The 18263-nt window shown below is 39.7% G+C and overlaps 2 protein-coding genes across 2 annotated transcripts in view; one reads left to right on the plus strand and one right to left on the minus strand.

Annotated features, from left to right (window-relative positions):
* The window catches only part of gsx1 (GS homeobox 1), an 85463-nt gene that overhangs the window by 49342 nt on the left and 17858 nt on the right, over window positions 1-18263 (plus strand). The gene's annotated exons all lie outside the window — the stretch shown is intronic.
* On the minus strand, window positions 869-16799 carry arhgap31 (Rho GTPase activating protein 31). Its single transcript, XM_034682842.1, has 12 exons — window positions 16306-16799; window positions 11843-11945; window positions 10970-11114; window positions 9483-9565; window positions 9241-9348; window positions 8446-8588; window positions 8144-8351; window positions 7867-7988; window positions 6829-6885; window positions 6086-6730; window positions 5827-5975; window positions 869-5622 (listed from the first exon to the last, which is right to left on the minus strand). Exons 1-12 carry the CDS (start codon window positions 16403-16405, stop codon window positions 3625-3627), a joined length of 3861 nt encoding a protein of 1286 aa, XP_034538733.1. The 5' UTR covers window positions 16406-16799; the 3' UTR covers window positions 869-3624.

Here is an 18263-nt window from a genome sequence, read left to right on the forward strand (position 1 = left end):
CACGGATGTTTCGTTTAGTTTGGCCCACAACACCTCAGAGAGGCTAAACAGTTAACTCTGGCATCCCAGAGCAACCCCCTCCATGCCAGCCCACGCTGTCCATCATATCCACTACTAGAACACCCCAATTTAATCACCCAACCCATGCAGTATTGCAACGTTCAATAGACCCAGGCTCTGTACATACTACCTACTCTAGCACCTCGCCTATAGCAGCCCCCACCACTCACTAGATATTAGAAGACAGGGGAGGCAGAGCCAAGATGAGATGCCGATCTTGGTCTTACTCATCCTTGCTGGTCTAGGCTGCATGAGCGATGAATCAGAGTAGTTGTGTCTTTACTGTGAGTGCTGTAAATGACCAAATCATTTGGAATTCAAAGGTGTTATTTTAAACTTTAGAGTGAAATTACCCTAATCACTATGAGTTACCTTTCTTTGTTACATAAGTCAATCTCAGATGATATCCAACCACTGGAAAACAAACTCACAAGTTACTGTACAGCAATGTACATTAAAGGCGTTTTTCCACCGCAGGAACTTTACCCCAAAACTAGGGACTTTACCCCTGAACTACGTGCGTTTCGACCTGAGGAACCAGGGTCTAAATTTAGTTCAGGGGTAGATAATCTCCCCCCTGAAAAGCCCCTGCTTGGTGGGTAGTACTTTTAAAAGGTTCTGGGACTTTCAGTTGAATGTAACGGTGTTTGTGGAGTTTACACAGTAGTTGAAACACAGAGGGAGTTCCTGGGAATGCAAACTAGTTAAGTTTTTTATGAAGATTTCAAAATATTATTTAATATAATTTTTTCTCTCCGTACATCACTGACTTTTTAAAGAAGCCCAAAATATTTCCAAGATTGACAAATGTCATTTTCCAAACTTTTTATTCCCATAACTTTCTGTTGTAACAAAAATCATCATGTGTCTTATGTACATCACCTCAGATGCTGTCATCAGATGGTAGAAGGTAAACCTACATTTCTCAGTTCACTTCTTTTTCCTATGAATACAGTTTCTCATTTTCAGTATTATACAACAGTTACAAAACAAATTGTGTCTGATAAAACACTTCTCATTCAACCAGTCCATCCAAACACCAGTATACAAAAAAAAGAAAGAAAAACACTGTGACAGAATACACTTCTTGACATCCCAACTCTGTTATGTTTCTGGGAGCTCACCCACAAATAGCACAAAGGTGAATACATCAGATCCCGTGTTTGTAACATGTAAAAAAAAAGAGAGACAGAAACCTGGAGAGATCATCGTCTGACTTTGACTCAAGCACCACCAAATACAGTCAGCGTGCACGCACACACTCACACTCAACCTCCAGTTATCTTTACACACTGCATTCAAAATTCATACAAATGTAAAAAAATGCCATGAAACACAAAGTCCTTACAGAAAATACAGATACACATGAATGCAAGTCCTTCTGTGGCTTAATACTTTCAAAAAGGCTTGAGATATATTTAAAAGAAGAACTTATCTTTTTAAATATTAGTTCACATTGACATTAGCCTGTCACAAAGCCAACATACAGTATACCTATAGGTATCAAGTTGACTTTTTATCATGTGTTAATAAAGGAATAAATAAAATAATCTCCTGTTTTCTCAGTCATACAGTTTACAATTTTGTCTTCTGTTCACCTTCCCTGTACACTTCCTGTATTCAACGTTTTAAATATTTGAGCATAACTTCAGCCCAAACAAACATGTCTGTGATACAAACTCTTCCTGATTGTGTTTGCCATTGTAGAATCAAGATTGACATTCTGCAGAAACATAAAAAACTGAGGCCTCTGATTTGATGCAAGCAATGTGTTGTCCCAGTTTCTGGTGCTTCACTAAATAAATGGTGACTTGTGTTTCAGTGAAAAGTGTACATGTAACTTTAGTAAGGGATGATGAAGAAGGAACATATCTAAGCAGGTAAACCCTTTGGTTTAATGAAAAATGTTCAGATTGTTGTTGCCTCACAGCAGCTTATTTTGAAGTAAACAGTTGATGACTATAAAAGCTGTAACACGTTAGCGTTAGTTAGAGGAAGAGTTAGAAATACTGTGTTGTAACTCGGTTGAGGCAGATGGCTGTCGAACATGAGTCTGGTTCTGCTCGAGGTTTCTGCCTGTTAAAGGGACATTTAACTGTAACTTGCTAAATGTTGCAAAGTGCTTTACTCATGGTGGATTAAGATCAGACTGAGTCTTACCCTGTCTTGATGTTGGGTCTTTGTTACTAATATAACACAGAGTATGGTCTACTCTGCTGTGTTTGTAAAAACATCTTGAAATAACATTTGTTGTGATTTTGCGGTATATAGATAAAGATTGATCGATTGATTCTTTGACAGTAACTTAGACACACTGTCATAGGTTTGGACAGAAATTGATAGAGGTGTGAAAAAATATCGATGTAGCAAAATATCGCGATTTTTTGTAAAAAATAAAAAATCACATTTTTTTCCAAAACAATACAATGGAAAGGTTGTTGTCAATCAAATTGTTTTGACTTAATTTGTCCTTTCAGTTTTGAGTTATATTGTATGATTTACATATACACCATCTCTATTTTTTTCTGAGTTAACTGTGTAGAATATCGCAATATATCCCAATATTGTGATATCGTGATAGAGTTGTGCTCATAAGTTTACATACCCTGGCAGAATTTGTGATTCTTCTGGCCATTTTTCAGAGAATATGTATGACAAGAGAAAAACTTTTTTTCCACTCATGGTTATTGTTTGGACAAAGCAAAATTTCTATCAAACAACTGTGTTTACTCTTTTTATATCATAAAGACAACAGAAACTACCCAAGAAACCATAAATTCTGTCAGGGTATGTAAAGTTATGAGCACAACTGTATATCATGATGCTATCGTATCGTGACCCAAGTATCGTGATGCGTATTGTAGCGTGAGGTTCTTGCTAAAACTCACCCCTAGAAATTGATAAAACATACTACAGTTGTAATATCTGTTGTAGTTGCACTGTTTATATGTGTGTAGTAGTAAAGACATGCAAGCAGTTTTGCATGGAGTTTAGCTGGACCTTGTATACTGTAAAAAAAAGTTCAGTTTGTTGAGTTTGAGCTACAGTACATTGAAGGTTTTGACAATATTATTCGTCAGTGTTTCTGCTGACCGTCTGGTTTTGCAGCAACAAAATGCGTAAATGAGACAGACACAAAAAAATATTAAAACGAACCAACATGATATTTGTTTTGTATCATATTGACTATTCTTTCTTATTTGTTTGATTCTTATTTTTGATTTTGCTAGGCATTGTGAATTTGTGGTGGCAAACTTAAATGCTTCGATCATATTTTATAGAGCAGAGAATGAATCCTCTGATTGTGAAAATAAAATCTGGGTTAGTGAATAATAGAAGTAAAAACATTAGGGGCAACAGATGATCTTAATTGTCTTTTAAATTAATCTTGACACATTCTTTTGACCTCATCGTTAAAAAAGTCCTGCATTCATTTAGAAACACTGGACTCATGGCAAACAAAACTTCAGACTTCCACATCACCCTCCCTTCAGTTTCCACAATAACCTTCCTTCTATTCCATGTCTATGTACATACACTCGTTCTCAGAGTCCGCAGCTCTAGTCACTCATTCTGTCGGTGGCTCCTGCTGTCGAATATCATGGACCTCCTCTGCGGCTGGTAGAAGCAGCTGGTCGATGTTTCTAGTCTCTGTCCACTTTTTGGAAGAGTCATTTTATTTTGAAGAGGTATCCCCTCCGGCATCCTGAAACTCTCAGCCATCTCTTTAGTGAACATGTTCCCTGCTGATGCGTCGCTCAGACTCTTAATGGACGAGAGGATCCTCCCGTCGTCTCCTGACGGTGGGTAGTCCATGATGGGGAAAGGGGGGCTGAGCAGGATGAGACTCTGAGGTCTCTGTCTGTTCCTGAAGGACGGTCTTTGTAAGACATTCCCTCTGGTGGGTCTGGGACAATCTACAAACACCTCCAGACTGGGCGGGTGTCTTCTGGTTATGACCGGCAGCTCTGTAGTTGACGTGGTTTTCACAGAATCTGCACCATTCCCAACATTTGTGTGTTTTTTATGAACAGGCTCTTTATTCTCCAGCTCCTCTTTTAGATCTGACATCATCGGAGGAGGCAGACTGTTACTCTTCTCTGCGATCATTTTAGGACGCTCCTTTTCTTGTTCCTTCACTGCTTTGGAATCACTCTCCTGTCTGGAGGGAGGTATCTGACTGTACTGCACTTTTGGAGGGATGACAGGCACAGCTTTGGCCTGGCATGTTTTTATCATGAAGGCTGTTCTCACTGACGTCACACTGACTGGGGCTGAGTTTCTGCGTAGGGGGGCTTGCCTATCGCTCAGAAACAACTCCAGCTCTGAAGGCATCCCGTTGTTGACGGCCCCACAAGAGATCTGTAATCCTTTCTTACAAGAGGTGAACTCTGATGAGTTACGATTCTGCTGATTAGAAATGTCCCTGATGCATCTCTGCCCCAGATCTAAATTAAGGGAGTATGGCCGATGTTTCGAGTAGCAGCCTTCCTCTCTTTTCTCTGAAGCAGCGGCCTCATGAGACAGCTGTCTGTAGAACCTCTGAGATGATGCTGTATTCTTCTGTTTTGTTGTGCTGCTTTTGCCTGCATGAAATTGTATTTCAGTATTGCTGTTTGCACGAACCCGTGTGGGTACTGATGGCATATACGTCCATTTATTTAAGTGTTCAGTGCTCTTAATGGCGGATTGTTTGTCTTCAGAAACTGAAGGAGATGAGATCTTTCCCTCCTGAGGCTCCCCCTGTGAGTTGAAGGGGGACATCTTCTGAAACAGCTCCTCTATGTCAGGTGAGTGGAGAGGACTGGTGACCCACTGCTTGTTGGAGCTAAAATCATCCCAGGGCTCCACCAAATCCAGCTCCTCTGAGTTTCTTCCGCTACCTTCGTCGTGATCCAGCAGTGGAAGCTCCAAGGTGTTACGCTTCTCCTCCAAACACACAGACAGCCTCTGAATCAGTTCCAGCGCAGGGATTCCTTCCATCTTCTTTGCTCCATGACAGGACAAGTTTGTGTCACTTTGAGGGCTTTCGTGTTTGCTTGATTGTTTGTCAGTATTGCCTGCTGCTGAGGAGCCTTCAACAGCCGGGGTTTCCTTTGTTGTCAAAGGTATTACAATCTTATCTAAACAACAAGTTTCCTTTGGAGGAAGTTGGCTCTGTTCGACAATGGCTGCACCATCCTTACTTGAGGGTGCAGTTGTTGGTTGCAGCGTCTCTCTGCTGTCTGAAAGAACAGCAGCACAGACACTTTCTGTGTTTGTGTGAAGTGAAAATGAAATGTCTGACTCAGAGGGCAGTTTCTTTGCAGTAGCTGATCCAGTAGCGATTGCCTGATCACTCAGAGAGGTGTTGAAAGCCTGCTCCCGAAATAAGAGAGACAGAGATGGAGAGCTACGGCTTCGCTTTGACTTCACATCCATCGTTAACCTTGCCACCTCACAAGTGCTCTTGGAGCCAAAAACAGGTTTAAAAGTCTCGTCCAGCAGGTCTATATCAGGTTCGGTTATTTTCAGCTCCTGGTTGAGGTCAGACCACGACTCTTTCTTAGTAGATTTTGTATCCTAGGAAAGAAGAGATAATACAGAAAAACAAAAAAGGGATTGAATTAAAATGCAACTATTGCAGCTCAAAATGAGAAACATGCAAACTGATGTTTTTTATGCTTCTGTCATAATCAAAGCAGCAGAGTTGAAAGACAGAAAAACTTTTGAAATATAAAAGTCGGTTTCTGCTCTAGTGGAAGCACATCAAACTGCATGAGTTACCAGTTGCACAGCTACAAGCTGGTTTTGCATCTCTTTTCCAGAAGATGGCGCTACATCCTTTCCTTGTGCTGCAAATTCAAGTGACTGTGGTTCCAGTTTAGAAATGTTCATCCCTCCTTGATCCTCTTGCACCACTTCTTTGCTTGTCCCTGTATTAGAAAAAGAAAGTTTGTTTGTCTACATGGTAATATATTAAACATGTCTGCCTTTAACATGTAATGTAACAAGTCAGAACTTAGATAAAGTAGGATGTCCTCACCCTCTAGCAGGACTGCAGAGGCGGGCTCCTCTGTGTTTTTCTTCTCTGTTCCTTCCTGCTTCTTGGGCTCCATTTGAGGGAAAGTGTTGCTCTTTCCACTGCTGCTGCTGCTCTGCTCCGAGCTCTCTTTGGGTTTCAGAGTAGCAGCTTTGTCCTTGGCAGGCGCCCTACATGGTGTGCTGTTGGAGCTGATGACGGCTGAAACGCGCAGAGGTACAGACACAGCAAAAGGCTCAGATATGTTGACAGCTCTACGCTGATGCCTCGGCGAGGACTCCAGTGGAAAGAAGTTTCCCGGGAAGGAGGGCCGAGAGGAGCTGTTGTGGGAGGACCCTGAGTATAACATCCTCCTGTTTTTGGGAGAGGTGGGCCGGTAGCTGCTGAGGTCGTCACCCTTGAACACCTTCAGTTGCTCTGGCAGTGTTTTCTGAGAGGCTGCAGAGGCACCTGGTGAGCCCTTTTGGTTCATGCTTGAGGTCCAGCCCCCTGTAGCCTCGTCTGCTTTGCTCCCTTTAAACTCCCAGCCTTGCTCGTGTTCACTCAGGTCGTAGAGCGAGTCAGAGCCCAGAGTTCTGGATTTTACATCCGGTATGAAATTACTGCCGGCATTACCAGATGGACTGTTGGATCCTGTTCTGTCATCATCTGAGAAACATAATAACAAAAATCAAACAGTGTTTACTTCGGTATAACAACACAATTTTCTTAAGACTTCAATGAATATATTTAGGTTTTATTCCCACCTGTTGGTAAGGAACACAAGGATTCCATGCTCCTGGACGGACGAAGAGCTGCCTTTTCTGAAAGAAGAAAAAACAATATTATCACTCTTTGTCAAAACCATACACAAACATGGACATAGTCTCAGTTACATCACCCATTGGTTTCTAAAGAGGCGTTATGAAACCCAATGGTGTTGGTTGTCATAATGGCAATGCTGACTCAACCTAACATTCAATCAACCAAGAAACCGGCAAAGAATTGAGGCAGATCTTTAGTCTCCTGGGAAACAGCCACGCCTCTAACGATGTCTAATTATGCAAAACTAATAACCTTAATATCTTGAAATTGGATTAGTCATTTATAACCCCCCTTCCTACCTCCCCCATTACAGTGAGTATAAAACTATATTTTGTTCCCCAGCTGGAAAATGGGCCTTCTGAAATGGGTCTTAATTTGTTCTCCTTGGTAAGGGATCCAGTCTCAAGTGGACACTAGAGGAACTGCAGTTTGTTGCACTTCCATATTGACTTTATTTCTCCAATTTCTGAGTTTACTGTTTGGACAAAATAAAGTCTAGAGGCCAGAGAAAGCTTAATAACACATCTTGAAGTTTAATCAAGCCGCAGCTGAAATTATCATTTTGTTTTGTGTTATATTTTACACCTTTATTTATAGAGGAGGGGACAGTGGATAGGGTAGGAAACGGAGAGAGTGGTGGAATGACGTGGAAAAAGGGCTGCAGGCTTGAATCAAATTTGGGCAGCTCGCTATATGGGTGTGCAACTTAACCATTAGGTTAAATCTGAGAAATCATTTATCATAAAATGATCTATGAGGCTTGATTATTTGGCCTTGTTTGTCTTATCCCTTCCAAACTGCATACATTTGCAAAATCACTTCTGCTAGTTACTACTCTTAGCTGTCCTGAAATGATTCGTTTTAGTGATAAAATTGCACTTCTGTTGCTCTGTTGCTTGGTTAAGGAAGTGAGTTGTTCATGTTCTTATTAAATTACCTAGAAGGAACAACATGAACATTTAGCAACCTTTCCTTATTACCTTTTATCCCCTGTGCTCTTATAAACACACTGCCATTCCTGCTCAGTTTCCCCTTCACGTCCACAGAGCGCCCCAGGTTAAAGATGGATTTCCATTTCTTTGATTTCCCAGAAAACTTCCTCCTAACACAAAGAAGAGATAATTAAACCGAGTGCTCACCCACAGCTTGTCCTAACTCAGAGTAAAAACATCAAACACACATGCACAAACAACTCTTCATTCTGTTAGTAAGCTTTTCTCATAATGGATCAACAGACTGAACTCCAATCCATCATACTTGCTGTCTGATATGTCTATGACAGTGTGGTAGAGCGTGGCTGTGCTGGTATCAGGCAGGCTGTTTTCACGCTGGCGTTCTCTATGCACAGGATGGTTTGGACCTAAGGAGCGGGCCTGTGCTTCCTCCAGGCTCATCAGTTTCATCGGCCCACCCTGACCACTGATCGGGAGCGTGGCATACTTCTCTCCACACATCAGACTCGGTCCTGAGCGGGTACATTCATTTTAATGGGGAGTTAGCAAATATGAAAAGAACGGATCTCTCATAAATGATCAGCACGAGTGTTTTGAACGTCATACCTTCTTTGGGTTTGATTTGTACAGAATCACCGCTGAAGATCTGCTGTGTGTGGTTTAGAATGAACTCAACCACTGACTGTTGTATCCGCACCTCCTGGAAAGCCATGTCACCGTTCGCACACGATGCCTCGATGTCTTTAGCTCTGAGATGATAAAAAGTGAAAACAGGAAATCACACATTTATTCTCAAAACATCTACAAAATGGTTCATCTCCCTCATTATATCACTATCAATCAATAAATCAGACTTTATTTATAAAGCGCTTTTCATACAATGGCATTGTTACACAAAGTGCTGTACATAAAAACAACTTAAAATAGAATAAATTAAGAAAAAGATCCCACCCCCAGCCCCGACCCCAAACCCACCCCACAATCCTAAGGTTAAGAACACAATATATGCAGCAATATTAATAAAAACAATACAAATAAAATAAATAAATAAATAATAAGTTGCTTAACGAACTGAGGAAACAATCTCATGATATCTTAATCATGAAACACTGGAGGTAAAATAAGATGTTAAAACTCAACACAGGAAATTAAAATCACCAAAATAAAATACATTTATAAGATAATAAAACACTAAAATATTAAACCATCAAAAAAAAATAAGATGCTATACTTAAAATGTATAAAATAAATAAGCACATAAATAAATAAAAGTGAATACAATTTGAACTAGATAATAAATAAATATATAAATAAATAAAACTTTTATAAGAATGAAACTCAGTTAAAAGTGAGACTAAAAAAATCAAGTTTCTAGAGTGTGTTCTGTAAAACCAAACTCACCTTAAAAGATTTGGAGCCCAAACCAGAGCCAGGTTTCGTGTATGCATGTTGGTCTCGCTGCTTAATGTGGCAAGGTGGGTCAAGTGCTTGGTAAGGAACTCCAAAGTCCTGAAGACAGTCGATAATCAGCTTGTGTCACATTTATTACAACAGTATTTATAAAATGTAACAACCTCACTGTGCTTTATCTGCATTAGGTCTTAACTGCTGAGAGTAAAAACAGACTTAGGGCTTTAACTCACCTGAGGTGAGGGGTCGGCAGTTCTTTGACGACTCTCTGAATGTGTAGAAGTCTTGCATGATCCCCCTGGACTGTGGCTGCTTCCTGCATGTATGAAAGTTATGCATGTCAAAAAAAATTTATATCCAGGTGTTGGTTAAGGATCAGTGCATATAGCCAGCATGTGTGTTGTTTACTTTCAGATCATGGTTAAAAACTGTCTGAGTCATGCTTGGGGTTTTTGTAGCTGTCTTGAAATACCTGCACACACACTCATATAAACAAAGTGGAACATTTTTCAAAACAGGATCAATGTGTGATCCTTCATAGCTATCACTCAGAGTTCTAACCCATCCCTGCTGACCATATTTACACAGACACGCTGGCGTGCGCTCAGTCAGACTCATGTGATTGAGGCCCAAACAGCTGAGCCTGTTTGCTGTGTTTACTGGTCACGTGTTCAGATGTCTACGTAAATAGGTAGTTGTAAAAACCGTGCATGTGCTTTTTCGCCTTTTGTCCAGAGCACAAAGACTAATTGTAAAATAACATCCTAAAAAAAAAATTCCATCAGCAAACCTCCTCATAAAATAGTGCAAAATCTAAGTGTTTTAATCAACTCAACACACAAACACTATCTAAACCTGCACACATTCCTCTTAATGCCCACACTGAGCTCACTTATTCCAACTCAGCCACAAAATGAAACTGATGGTTTTTTTTAAACATTGGCTCATGTGAGGAACTGATTGTTCCCAAAACACTGGAGCATTGGAGTTTTCAAGCCCAGGCAGCATGAGATGTTTGAATGCCAAGGTATGCAAATGGATCCGCAATGTACACAGAGAGCTCCACAGAAAGCATGAATGAAAGCAGGTCTCAGTGTTTGGTATTTCAGTTTCCTCCTCCCCTGCTCTTCTCTGAAGTATCTTTCACATCTGCAGTTCATTCTATCAAATGCAGCCACGTAGCCTCACACTGGTACTTAATGTAAAGATTGAGTCACCCCCTTTACTCTGGCTTCTTTCAGTGCATTAAGATAGATTTTGCATTGGACAGAAAATGAGAAATCATAAACAGAGCAGTCTCTTACAATCACTTCTGTTATAAAGTATCTGCAGGAACATCTTTGTCTGATTATCAGACAGCAATATTGTTTCTTTAAAAAAATATGATGATAGATAAATCAAACTGAGGTTATTGAATGTTTTCATATAGTTATGTCATTCTCTGCTTACAGTTCAGTTGACATCTGCTAATAGTAATGCTCAATTGTGGGCTGAAGCATGAGATCACACTAATGAAAATGCTAACATGGTTTATAGAGTGCTGATAGAAACTGAGGGGCCATGTGGAATCAGTGCTGCTTATTGACATCTGTGGTTGGAGATGCCCTTTTGACTCTCATTAATTACTGTTTGTACAGCAGACGTTTTGAGTGAATCTGAACCAACACTGTTACAAATTTGTGTTTGTTTATTTTTGTGAATGTGACTTGAATGTACTCACAGTGAACTTGCTGTATAGCTCATATGTAAGCAGAGGATTGGGAAGCTCCCTGAAGTACAGCTTACATAAGGAACCCACACAGTGGATGTCCTGGAGGTACACTTCCTTTGTAAGGTCAGGGCACGCCTCGGAGCTGAATTCCTGCCTGCACACACACACACACACACACACACACACACACACACACACACACACACACACACACACACACACACACACACACACACACACACACACACACACACACACACACACACACACACACACAGTTAGCTGAATACTTTGTTACACACACTGTTGCATTTTGTGACATTTCTGATTGAAGCTTTTCCAGCTGACTAAATCTTTCCTGTGTCAAAATATAAACAGAGCAAAGATGCAAAACAAGCTCTTTAAACGTAGAATAGAAATGTAGTTAGGCTAAATGTCTTGGTTTAGAGTAGCATCACTATAACCGAATGACTAAAGTTGGTCCAAGCAGGGATGAAAAAAAAGGGTAATTACTGAGTGAAACCTTTTATGTGTCATGCAACTGAAAAATCTTCACAACAACTGACCAATGATACTAAGAAAAACCCTTCTCACAGTGAGAAATCATTACATAAAAACCAGTTCATGGATGAAACAACATAAAGGATGAAAGGATAAAGGATGAATCATCTGTAGCTGACGTAGGCTCTGACTTTGAGCCAAATTGATTTCCTTGAAAAAGTACAAAGAGAGCTTAACACTCTGACATTCAAAGGAGTGAAATAGAAACTTCTCAAAGGAGGGATTCTTAAAGTGACACATCTTTTATCCTCTTCCTCTGTGTCCCCTTAGTGTTTGCCTTTTTCTGAGTCTTGATGTGTTTTTTTGATGTTGCATGAGTACCTGAGCCGCTGGATATTTGAGGTGACCCCCGACAGTCTGTAGATCCCGTCCACGATCCCATGCTCCTCGATAAACTCTGCACATTTAATCAGAACCTGAGGAACTGGAGTTAAGAAATCATATGAGTCATAACATTCTGGAGAAGAACATTGCATTTCTACTGTTTCAGCTTCTTCTGTATTGCATGTGTCAACTCTAGACTTGATGATCGCATGAAACTTTAACAGAAGGGGAAGGAAGCTACAGTAAAAGCAGTGTTTCAGCAGTAACAATGCACACGCTGTAAGGCTGACTTCATGGTATGGGATTTGTTCCACCATGTCTGTTTTGTATTCCTCAGGGCCGCTGATTGTAGGTGGACTTCGACAGGAAGTTAAAAATGGTTTGTTTGTTTCAGAGGAAGGTTGACACACCCAGTCCTTGTAGCTGGTATAACTTACGACATTTCCTCTAATAGAAAACTGCTTTTGAAATGTTACCACTTGCCGACAGTACACAGCTTTCCGTACTACAGTTCATCACCTTCTGTACACAACAGTGTTTGAACACACTTTTTAAAAACTGAACAGACTTAACTGAGGCTGCAGAGTTAAATCACATGCTCTGCTTCATTCAGAACACAACTTCTCTTTAAGCTCATAATGAGAAGAACTATTGATTCCATATAATTGTACATGGAAATAAGCTGATAGTGATACTGGGTGTTTTGTATTTAAAGGCACACAACTTGACAGCTGTTTGTGTCTCATTCAAGACATCAAATATGAACCTTTTCATAACCTCTCACATTTTAGAGCCTCTCATGGACCAACTAACATTTTTTGATTAACATGTTTCATATTTTAAACGCACTGTACAGATGTTTGCACTTATACCCCTTCCCCCCAAAGCAAACACATTCTCCCTTACAAAAAAAAAATTAATCTCCCTTAATGTAATCCCTCTAACATATACACATAGCACAGCACAGTCTTATATTACCAAAATAGTGGGCTATCAAGACAGAACACACAAGTACAGTTGTGCTCATAAGTTTACATACCCTGGCAGAATGTATGGTTTCTTGGGTAGTTTCTGTTGTCTTTATGATCTCAAAAGAGTAAACACAGTTGTTTGATAAAAATTTTGCTTCATCCAACCACTAAACATGAGTGAAAAAAAGTTTTTCTCTTATCATTCATATTCTCTGAAAAATGGCCAAAAAAATCACAAATTCTGCCAGGGTATGTAAACTTATGAGCACAACTGTACATACAGTGAGTAAATCTATACAGACAGCAGAGCCGCCTCTTATCTTTCAGCTATCTTTCCTTGATCTAGGAGGTACCTTCAAAAATATATTGCTTACTCTTGGTCCCAACATATTGATTATTAACCTCTAAGTTGTGCATGATACCAAACAGTGAAGAGAAGTTTAGTTTGTGTCGACGCAGGTCTTAAGAATTAATTGGAGTCACATGAGAAAATCATAAATTAGTATGACATATTTGCCCTCTGGTTAGTACTGGTATATTCTGAGCAGTAAAACAGAGCTTTAACTTCATATGCTCAGTTATGTTTGTTAACCCTTTGTTTGCATAAACAAATATAATATGTAGAGCTGTGATGAACTATCTACAAGTCATCTTTCTAGCTGTTCATTCTAGGTTTAATGTGTGTTTTAAAGACCTCTTGGCCTCTTCACTGTAAATAGTACTTTTTTTATTATTCCTTCCTGATGGTAAACTGAACTAAATGTTGTATGTTTGGTCAAATCAAATATGAGGATGTCATTTGGGCTTTTAGGAACACACTGATCAGCTTCCTGCTCATTTGTCTGATCAGAATCAGCTTTATTGGCCAGGTATGCTTGAACACACAAGGAATTTATCTTTGGTAAACTGTGCTCTCTTTGTACGAAGGAATAAGAATAAGGCATACAATTATGAATAAATATAATAATAATAACAACAACAATAACATCAACTATAAACACAAAATAATAACAAATAGGCATGACTAATATGTACAGGCTAAAAATAATATATGATAATAGTGCAGTGGTGAGCAGTGCAAAGATGCTGACGTGAACGTGAGGTAGTTTGACATTAAAAAAAAAAAGTATATGTAGTTGATAGTTAAATAATAAAATGAATGACAATATGGAATGTGATATTCTATAGACCAAAACACTAAATGGCGAATGGGTAAATAGACTGTGTTTATAAAGCTCCTTCTCTAGTCTTCTGACCACTCCAAGTGCTTTTACATTACACGTCACATTTACCCATTCACACCACATTCTTATGCTAGAAGCTGCTACGTAAAGTGCCCATCAGTATTGACTAATCCCATTGGCACACCACTGGGGGGCAGTTTTAGGGTTCATTTGCCTTGCCCAAGGACACATACGCATGTGTACAGCGGAACATAGGATTGAACTTCCAAACTTCCAATTGAGAGATGACCAACTCTACCACTGAGCCACAGCCACCCCACAAACACATTAATAAAGAAAATATTTACCCGATTAACTACACTAACAATAAGCTAAACAATTGGTTTCTATTTCTGTAGACTTTTCACTGCAGTCTTATTTCTGACTCTATTTGTGGGGAGTTTGAAAACTAATCTTCATGCAAACAAAATTAATCTTCTGCCAAATGAAAGAGCAGTACTTAATTTCTCCATAACCGCTGCAGACACCAACAATCTGCTATTTACATTCTTGTCTATTTGATTTAATTGGTTTTTAAGTGACATGCCTGTGGTCAAATGCTGGATGAAAAAAAAACAAACACTGGAGCCTTCGTTGGGTGCTGCTCAGTCTCAGCAGGCAGGGAAAACCCCTGCTCCTCTTTTAGAAGACATATTATGATAACACATGAGATTAATGCATGATGTCAGTCAACAGACGTAAGTTATTTGATTCTGCACTAATGTTAAATGCTTCATAAAATGCTAAAACTGCAGCTGCTGCTCATTGGTGAGCTTTATAAAAACGGTCTGTCTTTAGCAGCAGAAATGTCTTTCATGGTAAAACAGTTGTATGGTACCTTTAAAGGTTCAGGGACAGATTAACAAAGCCTTGTAATAAAGCTAATGTGCTCTGGACACTTCCCTCCTCCAGAGGACACATGTTTGTGCATCTGCTGATTTGCAGAGTTGTCATAAACAACTTACACAACAACATAATCAAGACTCTTTTGTCTCGGTGAGGCAGGAGGTGCTAGATCATATCCTTTGACATCCAACGCAGAATTTCTAAAGCTCTGCGTCAGTTTCTGTTTTCTGTTTGACAGATTTCAATGCTTAATCTTTCTATCAACCCTTAAACAATGTCTCTTTTCCAAGATTTTCTTTCATTCATTTAAAGAGATTTATGTGTGCAAGTGTGCAGCTTTGGATTGTTGACTTATACAGGTTTGTTTGAAAAAAATAAATAATTCTCCTATATTTTTAGTGTAACTGCGATTAATGTGATCAATTTCACCTCCTTACAAGCAGATCTATACATGGTGAGTGTTGGTATCATCTCAGTTAGATTTAAAAATGAAAAAGCTCTTTGATTGTCACTTTTATCACATGTCACACTTAATGTCTCCTTTGTGTCCCAGCAGCTCCCAGTGGTATTCAGTCATTTCTATTAAAGAGCACTGACAACATGATGCACTAACAATTTAAAAACACAATATGTCTGCTTGACATCCATGATAGAAGGGTACACCCCAAACCTCCTCCCTCACTTCCTGCACCCAATGCCCCGCCTTACAGAGCGGCCACAGAAACAGGTCTTCCTTAAAGTTATCCTCAACTCAAGGATTGGTATGTCTCAGCACGTGGGAGATTTCTGACTCTCCTTTTTTTTGTGGCATACCAGGATGCTCCCCTCAAAAGGATATTAGATAAAGGTTACAAAAAGAGAACAAGACATACAATCAGAGGAAAGAAAAAGGGGCTACAGAGATAAAAGACATTTGAACTAACAAGACTACACAGTGAAATATTTGAAGACACATTTAGCTTCTATTCTTTCTTTCCCTGGCTCATATTTTTTTATACTCACTGGCAGCAAAACCAACCGGTCTTTAACTTATAAGAAGTAAAGTCAGTGTAGGAAAGTGACAAAAATGTAAGAGCCACACCCAAAGTCACAAATGACCATTTAATACAGCCAATGAGTGAATGAATTGCTTTGCTAAGTGTAGAACACATGTTAAGCTGTGTGTTATTGAGTGAAAAACCTTAAACATAGCCTGTTTGTTACACAAATACTCTTTTTATTGTCTTTTCTGACTTAATTCAACGTTATGGTTTGATTGAAAATGTTATAATAACAGCAGCTGTCCTGGGAATAACTAATTAAGCTTCCTTTTTAGTTTAAATGGTGTCCTCTATGTATAACTGAAGTTAAGTGGTAAAAGAAATAGTGTCTATCTGCTTTCTGAGAATACTTAGATTTCAAAGATAAATAAAAAGTTAACCTTCTTGTCCTGAGTTCTGGAGATGTTCTATCAGGTCACAGCCGAACGCATTTTCACTTCCTTTCTTTTTGGACTTGAGCTTATTCCCTTTATTCTTCATGTGGCTCCAGTTAATCTTCCAGATAATTAAAACAAACAGATCCCAGGCAGCACAGGGATCGATCCATATGACCCCGCAAAAGGTTGAGTTTGTGGGTCCCAAAAAAAAAGCAGCCACATAGAAATCCCAGCAATCAGCTCCCAAACGTCTGCATCCGCTCACATTCTGACTAACCACACAGTCTGTCGGAGGCTGAGAGCAGAAGTGACGTCACATTTTCAGCTTAAAGTCCTTTAGATTGTCAGAAGTTCAAGTGATGATAAAAGAACATATACGATGTGAGTGTTGCTTCGCCGGGACGTGGCAGACCGTGTCTTTATCTGAGAAGGATTTGCAGAAACAGCATTAGAACCGGTCAGCTTCCTGTTGTTTTTTCACCCCCAGCCAGTCTTTCTCTCTCAGCTCCTTTTTATCTCCTCCTCTTTCCTTCATTCCACACACAGTCTCCCCTTCACACTGGCTCCTCTGTAGCTGAGAGGGCATACATGTATACAAGAATGGCTAACCCTCTCATAAATCAGTTCCTTAGATATCTCCACTATGAGATTTCTCAAACATTATATGATTAAGGATGAACTCGTGGCAGTGGTGAGGCAGGGATTTTTTTTAAATGTTTAGACTTTGTAAAGGGGAGGGAGATGGAGTGAGGGGAGGAGAACAGCTGACTTCTGTTTCTCTCCTGGTTTTAGGAATTACTGACCTCTTTTTATTCATTTTTTTTCATGCGCCTGAACTGGGAGCTAACGGGAAAGCTGCTCTCTGCCTTCCTGAATGCTCCCTATGTATACAATTTCCTGTGCAAAGAGCCCGGGCTCGAAAACAAAAACAGACGGGTTCTGAAGGAAGAGGGAAGTGGGAGGTGACTGAAGTGAGGGCCTGAAGGGCACAGATGGGAAATGGGGGGGGGGGGGGGGTTGGGAAGGGGGGGTTTGAGGAGATGGACGACACACATGGTTCTCGTTACTGCCGTACATTGCATGCATTTCTTTTATAATTCTGGACTAAAACATCATCACAAAGGCCTCATCAGTTATTGTATCGAATGTGAAGCACTGGTGTTGGTCTTGTAAATTAAAGAAGTTTTCATCCAGTGCTCCAAGTAACAATGCTACTTCCTGTCCTGACGAAACGTAATCCATCTGGAACCCTGCGTTTCCCAAAGAAAGGTGACTGAAAAACACTAAGGCGTGATGATGTATTCCCCATATGTAGAATTTTATCATTTTAACCTCAACAATTATACATTTCAAAACTATATTTCCAATATCTGAAATAATGATGGCTTCCTGCAAAGATATTATAACAATTAGGCAAGGCAAATTGGTGTCAAAAGCATATTTCATCAACAGGACATTTCAGAGTGCTTCACACAAGATGTTAAAACACCCTGACTAAGGGAAAATAAACTCTTTAAAAGGGAACAATGTAAATCATCAAATTGAGTCATTAAAAATCAGAGCAAAGAAACAGCATGTAATCTATTGAAAAGTGAAGCAATCCTTGAGTACGACAGAAAGCGAACTCAGGGAGTTATCAACAGCATGTGAAACAGTTACACAGTTCTGAACGTGAAGTGTAAAATTAAAAACAAAAATGAAAAAGTTCATGACACAAAACTAGCTTTTCGTTCAGGCACAAACATTTGTAACCATGTGAATTCAGCTAGCACTGAATTTAATGTTTCTGATCTCATGACTAAATGCATCATAAAAAGTGTTCAACAAGTTTCCGAGCCTCGAATAGGCTCTAAAGGGGAGGGTTTTTAATTGAGCCCAACACCCATTACAGGGCAGAGTCTCTAAAAACGAACTCATAACAAGCAACAGGGCAAAATCAGAAACATCAGTTAAGTTAGCAC

Source organism: Notolabrus celidotus, chromosome 5 (genome assembly GCF_009762535.1).
Source record: "Notolabrus celidotus isolate fNotCel1 chromosome 5, fNotCel1.pri, whole genome shotgun sequence".
Classification (NCBI taxonomy): Eukaryota; Metazoa; Chordata; class Actinopteri; order Labriformes; family Labridae; genus Notolabrus; species Notolabrus celidotus.